The 24,459-nt window shown below is 43.1% G+C and overlaps 1 protein-coding gene across 14 annotated transcripts in view; it reads right to left on the reverse strand.

Moving 5' to 3' along the window:
* LOC119441720 (PAN2-PAN3 deadenylation complex catalytic subunit PAN2) overlaps positions 1-24,459 on the reverse strand; it is a 201,891-nt gene that overhangs the window by 35,923 nt on the left and 141,509 nt on the right. For 2 of the 14 annotated variants that reach the window (XM_049661559.1, XM_049661561.1), the window contains exons 14-22: positions 23,147-23,187; positions 17,823-17,968; positions 13,462-13,574; positions 11,799-11,897; positions 10,600-10,730; positions 7,204-7,327; positions 5,320-5,670; positions 1,759-1,849; positions 131-288 (exon numbers count right to left, since the gene is read on the reverse strand). The exons of 4 other annotated variants lie outside the window; for them this stretch is intronic. In XM_049661559.1, coding sequence (XP_049517516.1) covers positions 131-288; positions 1,759-1,849; positions 5,320-5,670; positions 7,204-7,327; positions 10,600-10,730; positions 11,799-11,897; positions 13,462-13,574; positions 17,823-17,968; positions 23,147-23,187 — 1,254 coding nt within the window. The remainder of the gene's footprint in view (positions 1-130; positions 289-1,758; positions 1,850-5,319; positions 5,671-7,203; positions 7,328-10,599; positions 10,731-11,798; positions 11,898-13,461; positions 13,575-17,822; positions 17,969-23,146; positions 23,188-24,459) is intronic. 8 more of the 14 variants (XM_049661558.1, XM_049661571.1, XM_049661563.1 and 5 more) reach the window with 7 other exon arrangements.

A 24,459-nucleotide genomic window follows, 5' to 3' on the forward strand; every position in this document is an offset into this window, starting at 1 on the left:
TTACTGCAAAAGAATGCTATCACTTTGTTTAACAATTTCTATACTTAAAGCAGATCATGCTTTGGCTAGTAGCACTTGTAAACACGTTGTACTTTACTTTCCAAAACTGGAATTGGCACGTAGAGCTCACCTGGTTGAGGGTGACAAACTCAGCGTCCATGGCAACAATGTCACCTTGTTTCAGAATCTCACTCGGTGAAAGCGGAGTGAAAGTGACATGGCGCCGACCACCATTTGCTGCTAAAGAAATGTCTTGCTGGAACACGTCTGCTGACAGAGGTGCCTTCACTGCAAATATTTCAGAGCAATGAATGAAATTACCCCAAGTTTCACATATATACTGTCTTTTTGTCCCCCTTCACACCATCCTACATGAAGAGCTAGCATGCAGAGCACCTGCAACTTATTCACAGGAATATGTGTACTGGTACACTTAAAGTTGTAATTGTATAAGTAGCCCCTACTGGTCTATGCAGTTGGTTAGCCCTACTTTCCACATGCCAGCTGTTAGACGCACCTGAAACCACCCAACAAGCCAATGCGAATTGGGAGCAAATTAATGATTGCCTGTTTTCGCCTTGTATCTTCAAGCTCACTGCGACATTTGTCATAGTCAATTGAAGAGCCTGTAATCATAGAAAATGTTCCCCGATTGAACTTCAAATACAGAGACTTTATATGTAGACGTGGCAAGCCCCCATATCTGAAATGTTGCTTTACTTAACATTCCAACCCTGCTCCTAAATAGCAGTGTTGTCACATAGCTGAGGTGGCCACTGGTCTTCCATAATGCTCCTCAACAACTGCTGAGCTGAAATTGCATAACCAAGCACTCTCAGCATCTACTTGAAGTCACTAGAGTAGAGACACATTTCTCAAGTACATCATCACCAATGTAATTAATTGCTGACAAGCATGATGAAAATATTCTGCCTACTTTGGTTGACAGGCGGCACTGTCCTACACTAGGTGGAGTTCAGGAAGACATTCCAGTGAAGGTCTGTTTGGTGAATACACTAGAGCGTTGAGAAAACGAATATGGATATAGTGAAATGAGTACAAAATTTGGTTTTCCACGCTTTACTTCAGCAAGTATTCTACTGCTAAATGAAACATATAATGAAAGCCCCAGACAATATCGTTTATACTGATGCAAATGTTTGTTTGCTTGAGGCTCAAAAGATGTAATCCGGTTGAAAAATGTCACATAGTACTCGACAAGAGTTACTGGTACATCAAATGGCACATTCTCGACATGCATATGCGCTTTGGCCAGCAGCTGGCCTTGGCTACTTGTAGCTCACAAACTATGTGTCGATCTTGTGTGATCACACTGACCGCACGATTGCATAATGATGACACTGTGAAGCGCATGTTTGTAACTTAGCGTAGTTGGGCCAACGATGGGCCATCAAAATTGACAGAAGACCCTTTGATGCCCCATGTCAGAGGCATCATGATGGCATTTTTTTTCTCGCATAAACCCAACCGCATCATTTTTTTTCTTCTTGTGCTGATGTCAGAGCATGCTTATAACAAATACTGGATATAATGAATGTATTTTCATGCCAGATACAACTTCATTTTAATGAACGTTGACTATACTATGTATGTCACTGATGCTCGCATTCTCGATTCACACTTGGGTTTTGTGACAATGTCTGAGCACCTAAACCAAACTGTGGTGACCTGAAATGCCATATTTAGAACAAGAAGTGTTACAGGTGAGTCTAAGGAAGAACAGCAGAAACTGCGCACCTGTTGCTGGATGCTTGTTCGAAATGTCAGCAAGTGTGTAGTGCAGGACACAGGGTAGCTTCCAGTCCAAAGGAAGCCACACCGCTTCTTCCTAGGGAAAGTGCAACGACAAAGGTTCTGAAAAAAACCCTGTTATGCTTTGCCTGAATCAACGTGATAAATGGAATCAGCACTGTTCTGTTTGCTAGTCAGAGAGCTAAGATGTGAACCATTCAGGGATGCAAGCTATCAATAGTAGCCGTGTGCAGTAAGGCCTAGTCAAGAAGACAAGATGAATTTGGACCAGCAAGTGAATCAGCACCTCGAAACAAGCCCAGATAAACACCAAAGCCCTTCTAAAACTAGCCCAAATCAATTGAAATGTTTCATCCAAGGAAGTTATCTAAAAAGACGGCTTATTTAAATTGAATACGCTCTTTGTAAATTATATAATTGGTATGTTTTGGGAGATACCTGATTTTGTTAAATAGTGAGACAAAAGAAAGTCAGGCACTGACTGGCTGTTATTACACTGAACACTATAATAAGCTCAGCAGTGATAATGACGAGCTTTTATTAATCACTTCGTTTCCTATAAAGGTTCTGTTGCCAGAGCACTTTGATGCTAGTCCATATGGGAACAGACTCATGACAGGAAAATTATACATGAAATTCAAGTATTTTGGGAAACTTGGCAAAATCACCAATCTTGAATCTGCCTATAGTGAACAAGCAAAATGCAGCCCCTAGTTTCACTATACCATGTGTGCCATCTACCATGTACCAAGTTTTAAAAAAAGAGCGAAACCTTTTGTGCGCATAAAAACAACCGTACGTTGTTAGCAGTAACCTCAAGAGCCATCACGTATCTTTGAATTCTTTGAGTGATTGGCTTTTAATGAATGATTACCTAATTTTTTAGTTATTACACTAACACCAGATATGTCAACACTGTTTAAGACATATTCGATAGCTGACCCTACCTGCATGGCGCAGCAGTGCTGGTTTCACACGTGATGCAAAGGAAATAACTCCAGTTCACGCATGACCCGACAAGTGCATTGCTTAGACAGTGCATTTATCTTGGTATGGTGGCAAAATTCCTGCTAGTGGCGAACCTCACGTTGAGCGCACGACCGTTTGTGACAGTGGCAAGCAGACTGCTAATGCCAAGCTATCAATAATTGCAAATAATCACAACACAAGCTATCGATTTGGCGCATAAGGCCAACCCAAACATGCGCATGAATGTAGCAGCCACCCGGAAAAAATGCGACATGTCATATTTATGACCAAATTGGTTCATTACGTGAGTGAAATTTGTTTGGCGCAAGTTTGAGAGCAGCATTGCTGTAGCATACAAGCGCGGCATGAGGTTCGCTTTTTTAATATTTCACGGGCTTTCTTTTTAATGTGAATAAAAAATGTCATGGAAGAGATAGCATGCCACAAACAATTTAAACTGATGTTTTAGAATGTGTTCTAAAACATAGTGCTGACATGTAAGAAGTAAGAAGAATAATAAAAAGTTGGTTAATTTATCATTACAACTAATTAGTAGTAATAGAAAAAATACTGGAGAATTTTTCAGGTTGCGGCTAACAACATACAGTTAGTTTTACTCGCACAGAAGGCCTTGCTTTGTTTAAAACCTTCTCGCACAGCAAAAAATGATGAGAAGATATTTCCAAAAACATGGCTTCATGACAAATATAGAGTTGTGTTTGTGAAACAGTATCCCATGCGCTTTAATGAGTGTTTGCAATTTTAACATGTAAATTCTGTAAATTTTATATAAAACTGTGAATAATCTTCAAACTTCTTGATGGCTGGGACACTCTGTATACGTACTGCTAGCAACAATAAAAAAAAACTTTCTGAACTATTGACACGCATACTTCTTTATCTGTATTCAGTGGCCGCATTTCGCCGGCTAACAAATGTTGAAGGTTATCACTCATTCTGTATCGGAAGTTTCACGAAAGTTATCGATGGTTCTATCTGTTGTCTATGTTGTCCTATGCCTTGTGTAATCGAATTCGTGGGTGACAGGAATACTATTGTACCTTCTAGTAGAACTTATGGGAGCACCAGCAATTACGCTAGAAGGTTCGTTGAGCCATGCATAAAAATCCAACACGTCTGATCTGCAGTTCACATTTTCACCGATCGCTGACTTTGCTCACAGTTATCAATGTTTTTGAGCGTTACTTGTTTTGTGGGGCACAAGCTCGTTCAATAAAGAGCTAAATTTGTAACTCACAGTTTTGACACTAGGTCAATAAACGCGTCACTGCGTCACTGTCAATAAATGTGACACTATAAACCAAGCTTTCCCCACATTAAGCCATTTTCTAACCTGTTAAACGGCAGGTAGGTGCCCAACTTAATTGTTTATGAGGTAGATGATGTCAGCATGGCTTTTACATCATGTGCAACTATGAAGGGCTACATGCAAAATTTCAGGCTGTGCTTTGTCATAATTAATTTTACTTTCTGTTCTTGTCATCCATCACGAGAAGTGGGTGACTCTGGCAATATTGGCAGCGCAGCAAAGCCAAAGCCAATAAAATAAAGCCAATGGGATGGAAATTGAAAGTTATCATTTCAAAATATCGCCCCTTGTTCAGTGACTTCAATGACAACTATTGCCACCACCAGCTGAATAAATGTAGACTTAGTAATTAGGAGAAGAAACTGCTAACATTTTGCTGTGCTGTAATTTGGAAATTTTTTCAGGCTTCTGTCAGAGGGTGCTCATGTCTCCATGTTCTAGAAACTGATTGATTAACTGACTGATTGATTGGCTGGTCGATCTAAAGCAACACCTGGATTAATAAATACACCATAGTGGGGCAGTTCCAGAATAACTTTGACTACCCCGAGTTTTTTTTTAAGTGTGGCTAAATCTAAATACACATTTTTGCATACCGCCACATCAAAATGTGAATTACGCCACCCCACTTTCTGGGGAGACTTTGTACAATGAACGCAGAGCTTTCCGCAGCGTAAACACAAAATGTCAAAGTGCTTACTAGCCTGCAACCACGTTGATTTAAAAAAAAAAATTCTGTGATGCTAGCAGAATTAAAATTTACACCCTCCGAGAGAGAAAGACGTTCAATAGTAAGAAAGGCAGAAAGGTTGGTTTGAGGTGCATTCCTCTAGCCATCCATTGTGTGTGAGAGGGCAAGAAAATGGGAAGCAAGATGGTGATGACCAAGGGAAGATACAAAACACATAACATAGCCTAGAGTCCAGACCTGTAATCTTTAAAAATTCAAGTCATAAGCTAGATTCACAATCATTCCAAGGACCCAATATGTAAAGTCCTCTGTCAACAGTTGGCTCTGTTGATCTTTCATGTAATGAGGGCCATCCTATACCACTACATGGTTAATCGACACATGGCACATCTTCTGAGTTTTGAAACCAACGTCTCAGGCTATGCAGTTATGGCCACAATGTTTCTTTTCATTGCAAACAGAGGTCTCTCAGTTTTACATATTGTACATCAATGGCAGTGCCTCATGTACAACAACAGATGCAAAGATTGACAGACTGATCAAGCAAGCAGCTCACGGGAGATATGGGCACGATGGTGAAGTCATTGAAGAGGTACCACTGGGTGGCCGGTCCCCCCTGGTGGTGAATGTGGTACGAGGGCCCCACCCGGATGCAGCTCACGATGTTGGTGCGGCTGTTGTTCACCACGGACACCACCGACGTCAGCTCATACAGGACTGCATTGCTTTCTTCCTCTTCATTCTCCTCCTCGACTTCCCCCTCTCCTTCCTTCATCTCCAAGTCGTCTCCCTCTTCCTTCTTGTCTCCCACCTGTTCCTTCTCTGAGCTGATCTTTTTGTCTTTCCCACAAGCACCATCCTCTTTCCCTGTGCTCAAGCCTGCATCTTCAGATGTGGAGGCTTCAGTCTGCGTGCGCCAGAGACAACCAAAACCATAACAGCTTGAACCTGACAAACTTACGTAACTTCAGAAGTTCTTATCGGTATAGTTGGTGTTTATTAAAGGACACGTTTAGCACTAAACAGATGGAACACAGACAGGAACACATCATCATTTTTGTTCCTGTCTGTGTTTCACCTTTTCAAAACATTACATTCTGGGGTTTTACGTGCCGAAACCACGATCTGGTAGCACGCTGTAGTGGGAGACTCCATATTAATTTTGAAAACTTGGGGTACTTTAACATGCACTTAAATCTAAGTACGTGGGAGTTGTGGCATTTTGTCACGGAAATACGGCCCGGGATTGAACTTTCGCTTTCGAGCTTTGCAGTGCAATGCCATAGCCACTAAGCTACCTCAGCAGGTTAACATCTTTTTAGCGGTAAACACATTCGTTAGTTATGTTCAACTCTGCAGCGCAAGTAGACACTAAAAGTGTAACTACACACATTTTCTGCACTGAATGAAACAAAGAAACAAAAATTGTAAAAGGTGGCAGAACCTCAGCACCACTGCTTGCAGAAGTATCTGTTACCCTGCTTGGCTTTTGCAATGACTTGTTTATATGACTCGTCATTGTTATGATCACAATGCTGCTATGTGACCTTATGCATAACTTGAAGTTCCGCAGGGAAACAGCTTACACTGTTAATGCTGGCACTGAGGTTCTTTTTCGGTGGCTCCTTAAATTTCTTTAGAAACTAGCTCTGAAATATGCATACATAGGTTGCAGCATACTGTCGTTGCTTAAAATATAAGCACATGTTTGCTAGAGTTAAAATCACTCTTGGAATTTGTAACCTCAAGGTTGCTCATTGGTGCCTCATCTGGATAAACTATAGCGACAATGATAACAATATCAAGAACAGAAACTCACTTTGCAATGAGGACAATATTAGGTTAAAGAAAATACACTAGTAGCAGTAAAATGTTTATATGAGACACTTAGTGCTTTAACATTACAAGTGCTAAAAAAGTCGCAGTTTCGCCCAAAAGGCAAAGCATCGATTGCGATAGCAAATTAGTAGACAGCTATATGAAATAAGGATAGTAGTTTTATCGGCCGTATAAAGTCAAATATTCGCTTACTAACTAAATAAACAAGCACGGTGTCACACGCGCACAGGTAAACATGAACACATCTCACTCAATGATCGCGGGAGCTCGTCAAAATGCACGCGAGATAAGGCTGCGGTTGCCGGCTCCCCCTCGCACGCTGGCACTCGCACACACGGCGACGATTTTATCATCGTTGTACTTTATACGGAACCTCACGGCGACAGCGACGACGATGGCAAAAATGCGCTTGGAGTGTCGATATAATTGCTATTGCAATAATAGATATCTAAACGTGTAACTTCCATGCTGGTGCCTGAAGAAACTTACAAAGCTTGTGATAGTTGGTTAGTTCTTTGGCACGTTCTATGAGTCTGAGGACACATCAAAGGTTGGAAGAACCAGTAAGAGCTACTGCTGTTAAAAAGACGTAACTACTGACCTTGCAGTCAGCCCGGCAAATGTCCACTGTTCCATCCTTATTCAATGTCACAAGTATAGACAAAGGAAGCCAGGAAGAAGCACTTTGAACACTTGTGTCCACCTCCACTTTAGAAGCCACATATCTGCAAGGGTGAAAGTGACGTCAGCTACAACTTCATTAAAAATTTAGGCAATAAACAACAGCACTGTGCACATACATATTAGCAAAAAAGTCTTGTCAAAGCAAGCCTTCAAATTTTAAACAAAGGAAGCACTGTGATCAATGGGGTAGAAAGTAGTGCAGTCAGGAAGTAAGCTAAGAGAGCAAAAGCGGACACTCAACTTCCACTTCTTCATTATCTCGTACTTGAAGTGATACCAATCCCTAGAAAAAGCTTTTCAAACCAAGTACGTATACCATATTTTACGATATACAAGTTCCATTTTCTCCAAATACTTTGTTATTATGTTTTATACAATACGATCTATATCAGCTTTAATTTTTCTGCATTTACCCGCCGCGGTGGTTTAGAAGCTATGGTGTTGCGCGGCTAAGCACGAAATCGTGGGATCAAATCCCAGGCCACCGCGGCCGAATTTAGATGGGGCCGAAATGCAAAAACGTCCATGTCCTGTGCATTGGGGGCACGTTAAAGATCCCCAGGTGGTCAAAATTAATCCACAGTCCCCCACTACGGCATGCCTCATAATCAAATCGTGATTTTGGCAAGTAAAACCCCAGAATTCAATTCAATTTTTCTGCATTTCCTGTAGGATTTATGTTGTGCCAATGCATTTATTTGATCTATACATGGTTTGCTCAACAGTGCGACCAGACTTTTTCTTTTTTTTTAGCAGGAGAAAAGGAGCAAGGCTTTCCAGCACATCACCTACACATGATACTACATGCGCATAAACAGAAGCCTGGGAATTCTGAAAGTGGGGCTGAATCCACCAAAAGTTCTCCCTCCATCTATGCCACTCAGCTGTTCTAGTAAGACTTTTTCTGTCTGTGTGCAAGTGGTGGGCGTCTAGTATCTCCCAGGAGTACCGACCACTGCAGGTTCGAGCTTAGCGAGCCCCCGAGATGTGTCAACCGTCACTTCTTGTAGTCTGTTGTAGTTGCTGTGCGCACGCTTAGGCCGCAAGAGGAGGGCACCGAGCGCTGTGCGCACAAGAAAATACAGTATTGCCCTAAGTTAGTGGAACCTGTTTAGTACTTGTCTCCGGCGACACCCGACACTCCACAAACGCCCGGTTCCGGACCGGTGCGGCAATAAAAGGGCTTCTGCACCAAGAGCGAAAAATACAGAAAGGGGTGCCACTAGCATGTTGCTATGGGAAGATGGCTCCCTGCGACATGCCGCTAGGAAAAGTCCCTGCGGCTATGCTACTTTCTCTCGCGATAAGCAATGGGCCCACTTGCGAGAGCTTGGGCAATCTCCGTCGGCTTGGGCCTCCAATAAGCGTGGCTCGGCGCCATATGATCAGGCGCGAGCACTAGGCATTGCTCTTCAACTTAGCATTCAGGAAAGCAGCAACGCGCTCGCTGTTAGTGCAATGGCACCGTAGATGAGCTCAAGTCCGAGACCCTAACAAAGGGGCCGGCGAACAAGAAGAATACGTGCATGTACTCAGTGCTGTCCTGGAGAGATCTCTCATGGGCTCACTTTGCCGACCGTGCTCAGTTGCACATGCGGTTGGCAGTGCAAAGTGCCACCGCTGCAAACCGGTCTGTGACAAAGGCCACCCCCGACAACCAGCGTGAGTAGAAAGGCAGAGGCGTATGGATAACAGAGCAGGTGAATTCCCACACAGAGGTGCCGGGGCACACCTCAAATCCCACAAAGTACACCATAAAAACTGGTAACAGCAAAATAAACTCAAAAGCAACTGCTTTGCCACTGCGATACTGAAGGGCTGTCACCTCAGGCACTGCTGAGAGGCAGAAGGAGCAATGTTATTAATTTGATTATCAATTTTCCAACACTAATCCTCAGCTTAGTGAGAAGATGATAATCACAAAGATGAGCTAATGAGTGAACAAAAAAACAACTTTAGAGGCTGCATGGTCCTTGCCTTCTGCTACGAGCACAGCCTGGGAAAGTTCATTCGTGTTATCAGATGTATATTCACTCACACTCAGCTCGCACTCGTGCTCGTACTCATGGCTCCAGAATAAATGGGAGTGAATGCAAGTGAGTGGACTCACGAGTGACTACACTGGCCTATGACCCTTATAATGCTACTTACCATGGCATGCACACTCAATGGCACCAACCTGCATTGACACTCGCGACTCGAGTGATTGTGAGCGACTGCACTTATATATAAATGCACTAACTCATAGTGTATTAATCATAAGCTGAGGTGTGTTGGAATTAAGGTGCTTTACCACGGCTCATTTCTCAGTCTGTATGTGGTGCCGGCCATTTGCCAGGCTCAATCTTCGAGAACTGTAGCCCTAGCAGCAACATGGTGGAGATGGCTAGCACACCGGAGCTACATTCCCGTGCACCCCAGGCTTCTCCCTCCTGGCGTCCTGTCCCATGCATGAGCACATGTCACCGGGATGTGCCCTAACTGGCCTCCCTGTGACCGCCTCTAAGCACCTACTTCCCCACGCTCTGCACCACTGAGCGCTTCCTCGCCGTAGCTCATAGGCTCACTACAAGTTAGATACGTGGGACCTTTGCTCCTGCAGCTGCTCGGGCTTGGGGGACCACTACTGGGTTAACCTAGCGCTGCAGGTGTGCATACTCGACTGGTCATGCAGTGAGCCTTTGCCCGCAAGCCATGACTGTCACACTGTGGTGTATCTCTACAGGTTATAAGAAATTCCTTTGAAGGCAGGATTAACTAATAGTGTTTTTCACTGGTTGATCTGGAGCGGCTGCCAAAATCCCAGAGCGAGTGCTCCGATTTCACTAATCCGAACCTGCTACAGGAGAGCAAAAATGCTCCGCGGTGGATTGTACCGGAGGTCTGTGCGTACACGTCACAAAAACCGACCTTCCGCTCTGTACGTTTCCATGGCAATCATAGTCGCTGTCCCACAGTGAGCAGAAGTGACGTATACTTCCCGTCCTATTTTCGCCCGAATCCGCACCTCAGTGGCGGAGCAAGTGAGAGTGATCCGGCGTGGAGCGAGTTGATCCGAAATGACCAGTGGAAAGTGCGAACCTGCTCCAAATCGACCAGTGAAAGACACCATAAGGCTTAATTAACATTACTCTGAGCACGTTGCTTGTAACAAGGCAGCACTGTGTTATGAAGATAAAATGACTACTTCAGGTGTTCAATCTTTACACAACTCTGCAAATTTGATGATTCTGTCAAAAAGCAAGTAGAACAGGACTTGCTGTCGATGGAGGAGTTGTAGGTGAAAGATTATGAGTCCATGCTTTGTCCTCACCGCTTTCCTTTGTCTTTTTCATGGAAGAACTTGCAGCCCGCCCGAGTGCAGCAGTTCCCGTATCGACACCGCTTAGGCACAGGAGCTGATGAACAGAAGGACATTGCCTTGCTGTCTTTGTTGCCAAACATCTGAAAATGACTTATTTGTCAGGGAGCTTAAAGAACGGAAGAAAAGGAAGTTAAAATTGTTTTTCCACACAGTGTGGATGGAACATCGGAAGAGATAAAAGACAGGGACTGGTGATAAATAGAATTTCAAGCAAACCCAACATCTTTTCTCTCTTTTACTTGTGTTGAACCTTTAACTATAGGCATATCTGTGAAAGGTACAGCCCGAAATGTGCCCAAATAAATCTGTCAGCACATCCACGTGATTCAAAACAAAAGCAAAATAGGAATTCTATGCCAGAAAAATGGGTGCTTTTTTCTGTTCCTGCAGATACTTGATGACCACAAAAGACACACATACATATACATATCAGTAACGTCACCAGTGCTTACACCAGCCACAAATTGTTAAAGAACACAAAACGTTTCAGCCAGGGTGATTGCTTGTCATTTTAAAAGTAATTTTTGTCACCAATGTCAGGCACCAAGCAGGAGGTGATTTTCAAGTTGCATGAAGTTTGGCAATTTGGCAGCTCACATGAGGTTTGACATGACATATACTCGTCGAATATAATGTGACACAGCATTTAGACTGCTTGTTGATTCTGTAGCTTATGCTTATCGCGAACAAGTTCGTCGTGCAAAGGGCTAACACAGACAGCTTTACAAGTACTAGTACTAGTGAAATGATGCTGAGGTCGAACAGGCCAACAAATTTGATTGGGTGATTGATTGATTGATTTGCGAGTTTCAATGTCCGAAAGCATGATTTGTGCTAGTGAGTTGCTGTGGTGGAGGGCTACAGATTAATTTTGACCACCTGTGGTTATTTAAAGTGCTCCTAAATTTCTTTCCATCAACATACAACTGCTGTGGCCGGGGACTGAAGATGCAACCTATGCTCATCAGCTGAACACCTTAGCCACTGAGCTGCCATGATGGGCGCCAAAGATTTTCATCCAAATGAAGCCATTTAATTCAGGTTACACAGGTCAACAGAAAATCAAAATTGTGGCAAATGTAAGACGAGGGGGGGGGGGGAGGGGAGGGGGCATTAATGCAAAACCCATGCTTGGCATGCAACCTCACCTCAATCTGTGTCTGCCAAAAGTTTAGGTCCTGCTGATTTTCCAAGCCCGAGCTGACAGTCAGTATTTCTGGTAATGACTTCAGCCTTTTGCTTTGTAGCTGAAAAACACACAGACCATTACCATTATCATTAAAAACAGCCTATTTGAAGTACACAGCATGACAAAGGCCTCACCCAGAGATTACCAATCCACCCTGGTCTGCACAAAATAAACCAAGCCTATCCTTTCAAGTTCCCTAAATCTCACCACTCCCCTCTAATCCTCTGCTGCTTTTGACTGTATTTCCCTTTCTTTGGCCCCGATTTTGTTATTATAACAGACCTGGCTATCATGTGTTATTTGTTATCTAGGGTTGTGCAAATATTTGAAATTTCAATTACAAGTTTACCAATTCTTGCTATTCAATTTTTATTCAATTAGAAAATTCACTATCTGAGCTCGTAGAGTTCCTTACTGTTCGAATACTGTAAGGCGTAAGAGTTGCTGCAGTACAAGAAAGACCTTTGCAAGTGCAATCTCTTGCAAATGATTCTGCTCAGCAGAACTGCAGTTGTTGGGCAGACACACAGTTCCTGAGCAAACGCATCGAAGAGATCACTTCTACACAACAGTTCCAAGTGATTACTAAATATGCATGCTCGTTTTAGGCAGTCCGCAAATATGTTGTCTTGGTTCAGAGAAAGCAATTTCTATTTGGCCAAGCTTACCATGTTTGAATTCCCCTTAAATGATGTGCATTGCTGTAGCATTATATACTCAGATACTTCATTGAACACAACACTCTACCTTATGCATGTGGTGACATGCTGGTCCTTTTGTTTCATTGCAGTCATTGTCATGGTGTGCCAGATACGATCACCTCTCAGTTGTTTCTTACTTACAAACTTCTCCGTTGATCTGACATCCAGTTGTTAATGGCATTACATGTAGAAAATAAAGGAAGCCTTTTTTTGCTGAACAAACTCCATATAAACTCATATATTTCACTTAGTTTAGAAACTGGAAATATTCAGCACTTGATAGCCCCCCTTTTTCTTTCCTAGTTCTTTGCGAATGTATATTGTTCGAAGCAAGAAGCAATAAACTAATACAGCTGGTAGTCAGCACAATGTGTGTGTCATTCTTTTATATGCACTTTGTTTGCGCACTGGCTTTTCAGAATTTGAACTATGCTACACCAACCAGCCCAAGTTTGTACTCTACTGTAGTGTAATACTTTTTATTACTGTCAATGCTTTGCCATTCGAGTGAAACTGCAACTTTTTTTCTCTGAACCTCACATAAAAGTAAAATGTGGAACTGGGCACTCTGGTGCTCTTAGGTAGTGAGCCTTTTGTGCTGTAGCTGAAGAACACACACATCCACAAATTTAAGTGGGGCTATCCACTGAATAGAATGAGCTGTGTGAACGTTCACAGAAAAATGTGGTCACACTGCATTTGGCAGCAACACAAGAAGAGCACGGGTTAATGGGCTACAACTTTACATCTTAACCTCTGATGTGCTAAAGTAAGCACCAGCTTTCAAAAAATGCATTCATTTGCTAAGACATGCTAAAGGCCCTAGAATATTTAAAGGAGGATGGCCATGCAGCTTACTAATAGCCTCCCCTTAACAGTTTCCAGCAGAAACATGAGCAGAAAAGGGAACAGGTGCCGTACCGTGGGCTGGTATTTCTCGCACTTGTCACACCAGGCTGGCATAGTGCTTTCGAGGCAAAGGCTTCGCTTGAGTATCTCAGTGAAAGGATAATGAGGCGTCACTCGTTCCGGAACTGTGAAGGGCAGTTGGGGGATGAGTGTTGTGCACCAAGAAGTGTCAGAATTATAGGGCTGGCAAAAGCCTAACTGAAATAACTTCTCTTTATCTTCCAAGTGTGAAACACTTGCAATTTTGCACACGCCTACTTTTAGAAACAGTTCATTAGGCAAACAAAAAAAGGAAAATTTTTTTTACTGAATTTCAAGGTACAAGGTTTCTTGATAAACCTATCCTTCACCAAATGCACAGAATAGACACAACCAAGACAAAGTGCTGCATTAATATGATGATATTTCACATCAAGGCACATGAAAAAGGTTCTATGGCAGTTTCAACTGCAAGATAATTGTCCTGCAGTAAGGGCTCCATGACTTTTAATAAGAGTAAAATAGATATTAGCAAGCCAAGAGGTTATGCAATGTGAGAAATGTAACATTAGCCAACAGTGTTTTTAGAATTACAAAAGAAAAAAAGATGATGATGCCCCAGGCGCATAATGGTAGAATTGCCAAGAGCAAATAGTATGACAATGAACAGGCACCTATAATAAAAAAACAGATTTAAAAATGGTGCACTATATAGTACTAACTACATGTCTGGCAGTTTTCTGTTTAAATTATTGCTCAGAGAAACATTGAGAGCAGAGTGAGAAAGGTTATTCAAGCTGTCGACAACAAATGCCGCGCAATATGCCTGAGGCATTTTATATAACAATATGTTATACAGTGCTACAGTTATAAAAACTTGAAAGTTGTCTAGTTTGTACAACATTGTCAACAGCCATGACTGCTGACATACCTCACCTGCAGAAAACAGTGATGTGGTTGCAGAGTTCTAAATTATCTCATCCTGCAATGGAACCTGCGTCTCCAAATACAGCAACTTAGACAGTTCATTCAATTCAATTAAATTCAATTTTACTAACATTCATTGAAACTACAAAGAATACTAAAAACCTTGTTTGGACCCGCGGCGAAGAAGGCTATTGGGCCCCAACCACATGAATATGCAGAATGAAAACGTCAGCAGTATATAGCCACATATCAATATACTTCACTCAATTTGTAAACATTCCCATGACTAGACAACGATACTAAATGTTTAACAGTGTTTTTAAACATCAAAGCTCTTTAAAAGTAAACAGAAAAGTTCTTCAAAGACTGCAAAAAGAATGGTGTGAGACTTTGATGTTGTTGGGTATAGAATTCCAAATAGCAGTGCCAGAAAATTCTAGAAGCCAAGAAACAGGAAGACAAGCAGACTTAAGAGGAAGCTTTAGCAAGGGGCCTCCTATCTAAATACAAGGGAAAGGAGAAACCGTTTTTCTCGGCAACCACTGCACCAAATTTGATGAGGTTTGTTGCATTTAAAAGAAAAAGTTAAGGTCTAGTGACTGTTGGTGGCGAATTTTTCATTGAGGTCTTCAATTATTTCATAAATATTGACAAAAATCGCAAATTTTCAGAAAACAATACTATCAGGTTCACAACTCGGTAACTCAAGAATTAAAAATGATATCACAATTCTGTATGTTGTACCTAATAGTACATCTAAAGCGGACAAAATTGATATATTATACATGGCTCTCAAATAAAACACTACATTTGCAAAACATTTGCAAAAGCCTTGTAAACAATGTATAACAAATTCAAGTAAGATTAGCATATCAAGTTTGTCCGCTTTGGATGATTTAACGGATGCAGTTTACAGACCTGTTATGTCTGTTTGTGGTGCAGAGCTACAAATTTGTAAACTTCGTGCTTCTGTTTTTTTTAACTTACCAATTTCTGAAAATTCCATTCAAAATATTCAGGCCCTAAATTGAAATTCCATTTCCAACAGTCACTAAAATTTAACTTTATCTCTCAATCTCAGAAAAGTGTATCTGCGTTTTACATGTATTTGAATAGGTGGCATCGGAGTTTGGCCCAAGCTAAAGCTTCCTCTTAAAACAATTTACACAGGTCAGCTAGAATGCATTCAGCAGAAGGGAGAAAAGAAAGGCAGAAATAAGGAGTTAGTAATGGCTGTCAGTGAGGAGCTCATTCTCGCATCTATAAATGAGTCGGCCCAACGCCCGAGTGAGCCTGACTTAGTAGATACAGGGCATGGCAATTGAAGCCTTATCAAACCTCAAGGTTACACAAAACTTATTCAAGATGGTAAATAAACCTACCGAATCCCTAGACAATGCTGTCATGCAGCTGCAAGCTTACAATTTAAACGCCCACCTGCCCTTTTCTTTAACTTCTTTAAATCTCTACTCTACTCCTTGCATCTGTTGTGCCAGTCCAAAAAAGTGATATCTATCGGCCTGATTGCTTTACACATGACAAAGCTGCACCTCCGGCAAGAGCAAAAACATTCTCTTCAATGACATATTGTTTGGTGCTACTTTGCCAACTAACTATTATAAATGCCCATCATCTCAAAAAGCAAAATGAAGGACTTCAGTGGTGCATTTGTGGTCTTTAGAGGCAATTGCCTGCTTCAGTTATGCTGCCTCCTCCAGAGTGGACAACTCCGGAGCTGTCATAGCGTGAAGTTTTTTTTAAGCCTACCTACATCCGACGACAACTTTCCGTGGCATCACAACCAAAGCTATGCGCACGTGCTTGCACATACGAAGCTTCTGCTTTTGTGTTACTCTGCCAAGTAGTGTCGACGTTTTGCTGGCGGTCTACACTACCAGGAAAACCAGAAAGCCAAAACTAGGAGCAGCAAGTAGCGAAAATATTTTTCCTAAGCAAGTTTTTTATTTGTTATGAAATAAATCTTGGAATAAAAAAATTGAAATAATGACGGGTACGAACTGTTTTACGCTACGTAGTTTCCAGTTGCCTGCATTCGTGGCCTACATGCAGATGCGCAGTAAAAAAATTTGTGCTTCGGCTCCGTAGCTTTGGCTGCCAGGTATACTTCGTCTTGCTCTAAATAGTGCCCTTTTATTCTTGTGAATTCCGTGCCAGCATTGCGGAATCCTTTCTGTATTAGCCCAGGCTATTCTCGCTCCCAATGTCGGTCGTATAGTATAAAGTTTAACACCACCTTCATTTGGCTGTTTTGTCATTCTAAGTAACACTAAGTCTGTGTTTGAATCAAAATGCACTGACGTACACCCACAGCTGTAGCTAGATTCAGCAAAATAAATTGAAGAGATCTCGACACTGATAAGGTGGTGGTGCCATCTGATGGCAGGCATTAACACCACTGAACCACTGCCAAACCTCTGCAAAATAATGTCTAGAGTTTGGCAGAACATTGCATCTATTGTTCTCTGTGGTTCTACATCAGCACAGCCTCCACAATTAAAGAAATGACAGGCACGACATTGTTCTCCTCCTCGCAACACTAACTTCCCCACTCCAGAATGTTCTAGCGAACAACAGAATGTCCTTTCTCTACTTGGAAACCATTATGGAGTGGGGAAAACATAATATAAGAAGCTGCATGCCTTGTATCAGTTTACAAACAAAACAAAAGCAAGAGGATGTCGATGCAAGCAATTTCTTTGCACCATGTTCATTGTTTATTCTTTCATTCTGCTTCATTACTTCATGTTGCTTTGACCGTAAAACCACATTTTGATTCTTTTTTTTTCTCTCCTTTAGCTCATCGGTAAGCTAGATTGGATGCCACTTCAAAATCGGAACACACATGAACATTTACATACTGTTTGACAGAAAGCACACAGATGCTTGCCTGATTGAAGCTGCAACAAACATCTATTTTCATAAACGATAAATACACCACTTTCGTAACCAATGAGGTCCGGTCATGCTCACATGCTGGACCAAATAGAACCGGTGAAAGAGAAAAGCGACGTGACAGGCAAGACACAACAGAACAGGGCAGGACAAAGCACGTTGGGCAGGAAAGCATAATTAAGGAAAATAAATTAAGGAAGCATTCAAGGCAGCCAAGAGAAATGACAAGGTCGCGAAGAAAAGGATACATGCGTGGAGAACCGCAGTGAGCTAAAAAAATGCAGAGGACAGAGAGACATTCAATTGAAAACAAGCCGCTGCAAAGTGCCAGAAAAAAACAAACAGATGTGCTTTCACAACAGAAGAATGCAGGATAAGTTGGCAGAATTGCATGCTCTACAAAAAAGAAAAAAAAAAGAAAAAGCACAAGAAAGGCGAGGACACAAATGGAGCAAGGCACACAATGCTTCAGTTTCATTGTGTGTCTTCCTACAGTTGCATCCCTGTCTTTTTTGTGCCGTTTCTCACAAAGAAGGTGCCTGTGGGCCTCCTACCAGGTGGCAGAGGGTCGGGGTAGACGAGGGAGCAGAGCAGTGTAGTAGACTCTTTCTCCCTGATGTTGCCGCACCGGCACTGGTTCGAGTTGAGCAGCGTCCAACCAAACAGCTTGCTCACCTGGCTGCCCGTCTCGCTAGCTTTCCTGCCGCAAGAGACAAGCACCGGCTCATGGTGTGATCGGCCCGAGACATGAACAGTGGACACATGCAGTCATGGGCCCTGCTAACCAGTGAACAAGGGAGGGGCTAAGCTTTACAGTAGCACTGCCCCCTCCCATACATACACCTTATTATAATCAATAGCACAGAAATCTCAATACACCTAGCTCAGCATAGCCAAAATTCGTTATGTTAAATTAAACCGGAATGTTATTTAAGATCAGCATGACTTTGCTGCACATCTTACAGCTTTCCATTTTTTATTATTTTCTGCCATGCTGAACGATGAACCATGAACAACACCGTGTAGAACCACGTGCACTTATGGAGTGTCAAGCATGACCTCCCAGATTGGGGGGCATACAGATGTGGCCTCCAATTTTAAGTGGGCCCCTTCGATTATCAGTCCCCGACAGTCCTGGACTGCTTAGGACTGCTGTGCCACATTCAATTTTGCTCAGACAGCTTTGAAAGCTTTGCTCACCAATCCGAGAACTGCCAGAATTGCGTTAATTTTTTCACAGACTGCAGGTCACGGACTGTCTGCGGACTGTCAGAGGTGTCAGCAGATTTTTGCTTGGACCATCGCAAGCAGCTAGAAGATGATGGCAGTCTGAAAAAAATGTGTGTGGCATTTGCTGCCATGTTATGAAAGATGCCGTGTGCATCTGTGTACTTTGCACGTTCCAGATGGCAAATATTGTGCACTTAGCTATCGCATCTTTAACATCGGTGCTTTGTATGCCATCATGCGAGCTTTTCATGAGCCGTGAAAATGCTGCAGCTTTAGTCTTCATGTTTCTTTAAAAGACAAGCACAGTGGTAAGGTGCACAAGCATGCTTTTCTTGATGAATTTCGCTAAATCTGTCATGCTCATTGCTATATATGTAGTAAACAGGTGTATTTCACTTTTCAGGTGAGTGAAGCTGGTGTCCGAGGAAGCATGTTATATTGCATATGGCTATTTCACGCTGGTAGCTGGGTTGGTACATAATTGGAGCTTCGCCGATCATCCTTTCCTGCTGCCAGGTTTGAGCATTTGCGTTTTGATGTACAGGATTAGTAGACGATGTACACGTAATATGTCCTAGATACCGGTCGGGTGTTTCGTAGGCAGACTCATGAGCTTTGAGCATATCGGCGGGCGCTTTCTACGTGAACAGCTATGTCGCAAGATAGCAATTTTGTTTACGTTTGTGTGAGAATTCCGCTTACATTTTGCAGGCAATGAGCTAGCTTAATTACAGCGGTGAATCTGCATGAAGAGCAAGAGCACGACATAGACTACGCTTTGCAAACACATTCTATGTATTCAAGAAGCGATTCCACCGGGCAAAGCTTTATGGATGCGTCGGAGACGTGGCCTGTAAGACTGCACATCTCGGAGGCCAAGCTAATGAATACGTTGAGTAGTGGGGTTAGCTATGACCAGACGACGGCAGCCAGGAGAGTGATTTCCAGTTACGGTGCTTTCGAGCAAGACTTCTGACCCCCGACGTCTGGATCACATGTCTGTGACTTGTGACGTGTCAGGGCTAGCCAGACTGGAAGCCAGGGACGCTTTGCGGACAGTCCGCAGTAGCGCATCCAGGATCTCTGCCAGGGGGGGGTTGACAGTTTGCCAATACCATCTAAACAGCACTAATTTCGATTTCTTAACGGGAAATTGTCAAAAAAATGCGCTTTTTGCGAGTGTGCAGACGATTGCGCGTCTTACATCTTAGTTGCAGTATACTCAAATGCGTAAGGAAAGAAAAGGGGTTAAACAAAAGGGGGGGTTAAGTCAGCCTCAGGGGGGGGGGGGGGTTACAACCCCCGAATCCCCCCCGTCGGTGCGCCACTGACAGTCCGGTACAGGATAATCGAAGAGGTCCAGTGCTCCTGCGTGCACTGCCTAGTCTCAGAGGTCACGCATGAAAGTTGACCACAGTGTCGAGTGTTCACACCCATATGCTGAGTGGCAATCCTGGCATGTCAAATGTGACAATTTTATGCATGCTTGCAAGAGTGAGTAGCTTGCACATCCTGCACCACTGCCAACTGGCAGTGTGCTGCAGAGAAGCCTGCCTCATGCATTTGAAGCTAGCATGTTCTGGCACTGAAGAGTGGTGTATCTATAGTACACACCCGTGTGTTTGTTATAAAGAATTTCAGTTTATAGCATGTGAATTCTGCAAAATTTCAGCAAAGAGTTCGATATAACCATAAATTCCGCACATAAGTGTTCCCGTTAATAGAACGCTTTAGCTCGGGGGCTCATATCTAAACACATGGGAAAGGAGAAATTGTTTTTCTCAGCAACCACTACACCAAATTTGATGAGGTTTGTTGCATTTAAAAGAAAAATCTACAAGCTAGCGACTGTTGGTAGCAAATTTTTCATTTACGCCGTCAAGTGTTTAATAAATATTGTTGCAAGTCGCAAGTCTTCAGAAAACGAAAGTATCAAGTTTACAACTCTAACTTAGGAATGAAAAATGATATCATAATTCTGTAAATTACATGTAATAGTGCATCTACACTGGACAACATTGATAACTGTCAAATACACAGCTAATATAAGAGTAGGACTTTTGCAATACCCTTGTATACAATGTAGCAAATTGACGTAAGGTATAACTCGATATATAAATATGTCCGCCTTGGATGCCATAACGGAAGCATTTTACATAACTGCAATATCTGTTCTTGGTGCAGAGCTATGAGTTTGTAAACTTCGTGCTTCTATTTTTCTCAAGCGTAACAATCTTGGAAAATTTCTTTTAAAAAGTTCAGGCTCTAAATCAAAATTTCACTTCCAACAGTCACTAGGATTTAACTCACTCTATCAAATTCAACAAATTTCATTAAAATCAGCCCAGTGGTTATCTCAAAAAAGCGCTTCTGCATTTTACATGCATTTCAATAGGTGGCCTAGGAGTCGAGCCCAAGCTAAAGCTTCCTCTTAATGAGGTTCGATCATGTACTATAACAGCTATGCGATGTCTGTTGAATCTGCTATAATAATAACTTTCAATAATACAATAAATTAAAATAAATAATATAAAATAAATTAAAATAAATATTATACAATAAATTTCATGAGAACGAGAATAGAGTAAGCATGCATCCTAGCGACAATGCAAATGCATTGTCCCTGTTTACATCTACACAAAAGTTGTTGACTACTTTTTAAACAAAGATGCTGCATGCTGTAAAACACAAAATATGTACAGTGGAATCTCGATGATACGATCACGGCTAATACGAATTTCCGGATGATACGAATTTTTCTGAGGTCCCGGCCGGGCCCCATTACTTTGCAACGTGCTAGAGAACGGTTGTTACGAGTCGATTTTCGACCCGCGTCGGTTGATACGAATAAATGACGCCCCACCGACGGCCGCGAAAGAGAACAGCTCGCAGTCACGCGTGTTTTCGCTTTTGGTGCGGAGGCGCGAACGCGGTGCCGGACAGCGCGGAAGCCGCGACTGGGCGCGAGGAGTTTGAAGCGGTGGCGCTTTTGTTGCTTTTGTGCTTTTCTTTTTGTCTCGTCGCTCGCTGCGGCGGCCGCGCTTCCACACGTGCGGCTGCCGCAGCAAGCGAAGGTTCGTGCGGTCTATCGCTTCAACGGAAACTGAGCGGCGTAAGCACAGTGCATACAAAGGTCAGAGCCATGTGAAGATCGCTTTCAAGGACACAGTACGCGCGACAACACTGACAGCCGGCACAGGCACAAAGTACAAGAATGCATTTGTTGGCAGAGTAGGAGCCGCCGCCCCAACTCCCTCCCTCCCGCGCTACCTTCCCGCTTTGCTCCTTTCGCGTGGGGAGATTGCGTCGCCCCAGTTACCCTTGCGCTCGGTTGCAAGCATTTGGCGCCGCAGCAAAGCGTCGCCCCCCCTCCCTCCCTCCCTTCCATACCCCCATGGCCTTTCACGCAACGGAAGTCGCGTTTTCTCTCCGCTGTGCGTTCGCTGTCTGTGAAGGCGCGCGTCCCCCGCGCGCTTTCACTCGCACATACGGCGCGCGGTGACGACTTTCTCGCCCTTGGACTCGTGCGCCACGTCTCATGCTCCTCCTCCGCATCGCCCTCGTTGATCTCCTCTCCCATCGGTGGGCGCACCTCGTGCTCGCTACCGCCCTTGTCGGCGAGATTTTCCCGCGCAAGCCGCAATTTCGTCTCACGCGGCTGCACTGTAAGCGGTATGCGTATACATGGAGTTCTATGGGAGGGTAAACGGGAGTCGGAAAAGGCCGCATTGTAGCCAGTTCTGCACTATAAACGGTTACAAAATAAGTGGTCTATACTGTAAATGCTTTTTCGTATGTGTGCCTGAGTGAGTTCAGCTCTCGACTCTTTAATTTAGCTAGTTTTAATTGTGTTTCGATGATACGAATTTCGGCTAATACGATTTTTTTTCGTGACCCCGTGAGATTCGTATCATCGAGATTCCACTGTATTTATAAGAGTTGTAACCGGGTAAAGCTTGCACAACCCTGTCCTGTTACTGAGAGGCATGCCTACTAATAGTATGTGATATTACGAATGTGCAGCTCATCTCTTCTACCTTGCTTCCTTGACTAGCTAGGCTGCATGTTCCAGTGCTTCTGCTGCTATGGTAAGCTTCAGCGCAAGCTGCGCATACCAGCTCCATTTATGGCTGATAAACCTCTCAGGTAGGGCCATCCTCCCCAGCATTTAACCATAACTGAAATACTGAGGCCTGTACAGTACAGTCCACTATTGAAGAAAACATCTGGCTGGTACATAATAAAGCTCGAAACACTTCTGAAGACTGAAACAAAGACTGAAACTCTTCTAGCTTATCGATCGAAAGAGGATGGCAGGTAGGACACATTAGGCTGACACATATACATTAAAAAAATTGTCAGCATGTTTCACGCCATAATTCAGCTGCACTCGGAAGTTGAAGACTAACTGTGTGCTCCCTTTAAGAGTGGACTGTACTGTACCCTATTTTGTGCTTTCAAATTTATGAACACGTGTGGCATAACTAGTAGCTACCCTGTGATCCAAGTCGTGTGTGCTCTTGATGACGTGATGACAGTATGACCTCTGTCCCTTGCCCCAGCCCTTGCAGGAGGCCCACCTATTAAGGCTGATGTGTACTGTCCATCAAAGTCAGGAAAATGCAAAGGGAAAGGAAGCATGCCTTACTCTGATTTCTGTATGTCGTCGTCTTGAAATTCTGGCGTTTCCTGAAGCACAAGGTACAAGAATTGTTCAAAAAACACATAATGTAGGGGTGTACAAATACTGAATAGCAGATTTCAAATCGAATATCGAATCGAATCAAGAAAAAGAGGCTGAATATCAAATATCAGAATATTTATAAAAACTGTAATGCTTTAAAATTTTGGGCAAGAAAATACGGTGCTACACATGCTCGGGAGTCTCCTAGTATTGCATAACAAGAATGTTGCAAGCTATCAGCAACTTTGGAGACTGATTGTTCTCGAACAACATTCCAAAGTAGCAAAGCAACTCTTCTCGGGACTGGGTCAACCAACCCGAACCGTGCCAGACTTCCGTTGCACTTTCGGAAAGAGTCACGCAGAGGGGGGAAGACAAAAGCTCCACACGCGGCACACGAGGTCAGGATAGCCAACCGGTTTGAGAAGGCCGATATCCCAGTCGACGCGCACCTGCGCGCCATGATTGACAGGCAACGACGAGTGGTTGCAGTCAAAGAACTTGGCCGATGCCAGGATAAGGGTCCGTATCTAACAGCTCCTCCTTGCCCCAGAAGTTCGGAATGGCCTGTGAACTCAATTCGGCGGCCATGAAGAACGCTGGTAAAGTCTGTAGTACACTGGGGACGAGCTTCCTGTGACGAATTCCTGGATCCCGTGCCCCAGAGAATGTACGTCAAACAAACGAAACAACACAGTGCTGCCCCACGTGCAAGCGCAGGCTCTTGACCTTTGACTCGCCAGGCTATTACTATATCAAAATCAACCCTGTGGTCTTTGTTTTCTTTATTTCAATTTTGATGAAGCAGATCCAACCACCTTTCTAAACAGCTTACCATAAATCCTCGAATGCCGACAAGGCCAGGGTGATATTGCTGTTGCCAAACAATCGTGAGAAAACTAAACCGTTAATGAAAATCGTGAGAAAACTAAACCGTTAATGAAAACTACCATTATAACCATACGCAAACAAAGTTTTGAAGCTATGAGGATGACTTCCAGCCCATAATACAATTACACACCTCGTTATTCAAAGGAAGGAAGGTAATATGTAGAACCAAATCAAAGGGTATAAATAACCAATGCTTCAAAATACCTTATGCAGCCTCACTTTACGAACAGCCTGTTAATAATCTATCACAGTGGGCGACTTATTCTACGTCCTGGTGCCACTGAACAGCCTAGTCAACTCTGCGGACACATAATCAAAACGCGCCAATTCTGCGGTCACTATTCACAACGCATATAGGCATCTCATGCAGACATTTTCTAACGCTT

Source organism: Dermacentor silvarum, chromosome 2 (genome assembly GCF_013339745.2).
Source record: "Dermacentor silvarum isolate Dsil-2018 chromosome 2, BIME_Dsil_1.4, whole genome shotgun sequence".
NCBI classification, from domain to species: Eukaryota; Metazoa; Arthropoda; class Arachnida; order Ixodida; family Ixodidae; genus Dermacentor; species Dermacentor silvarum.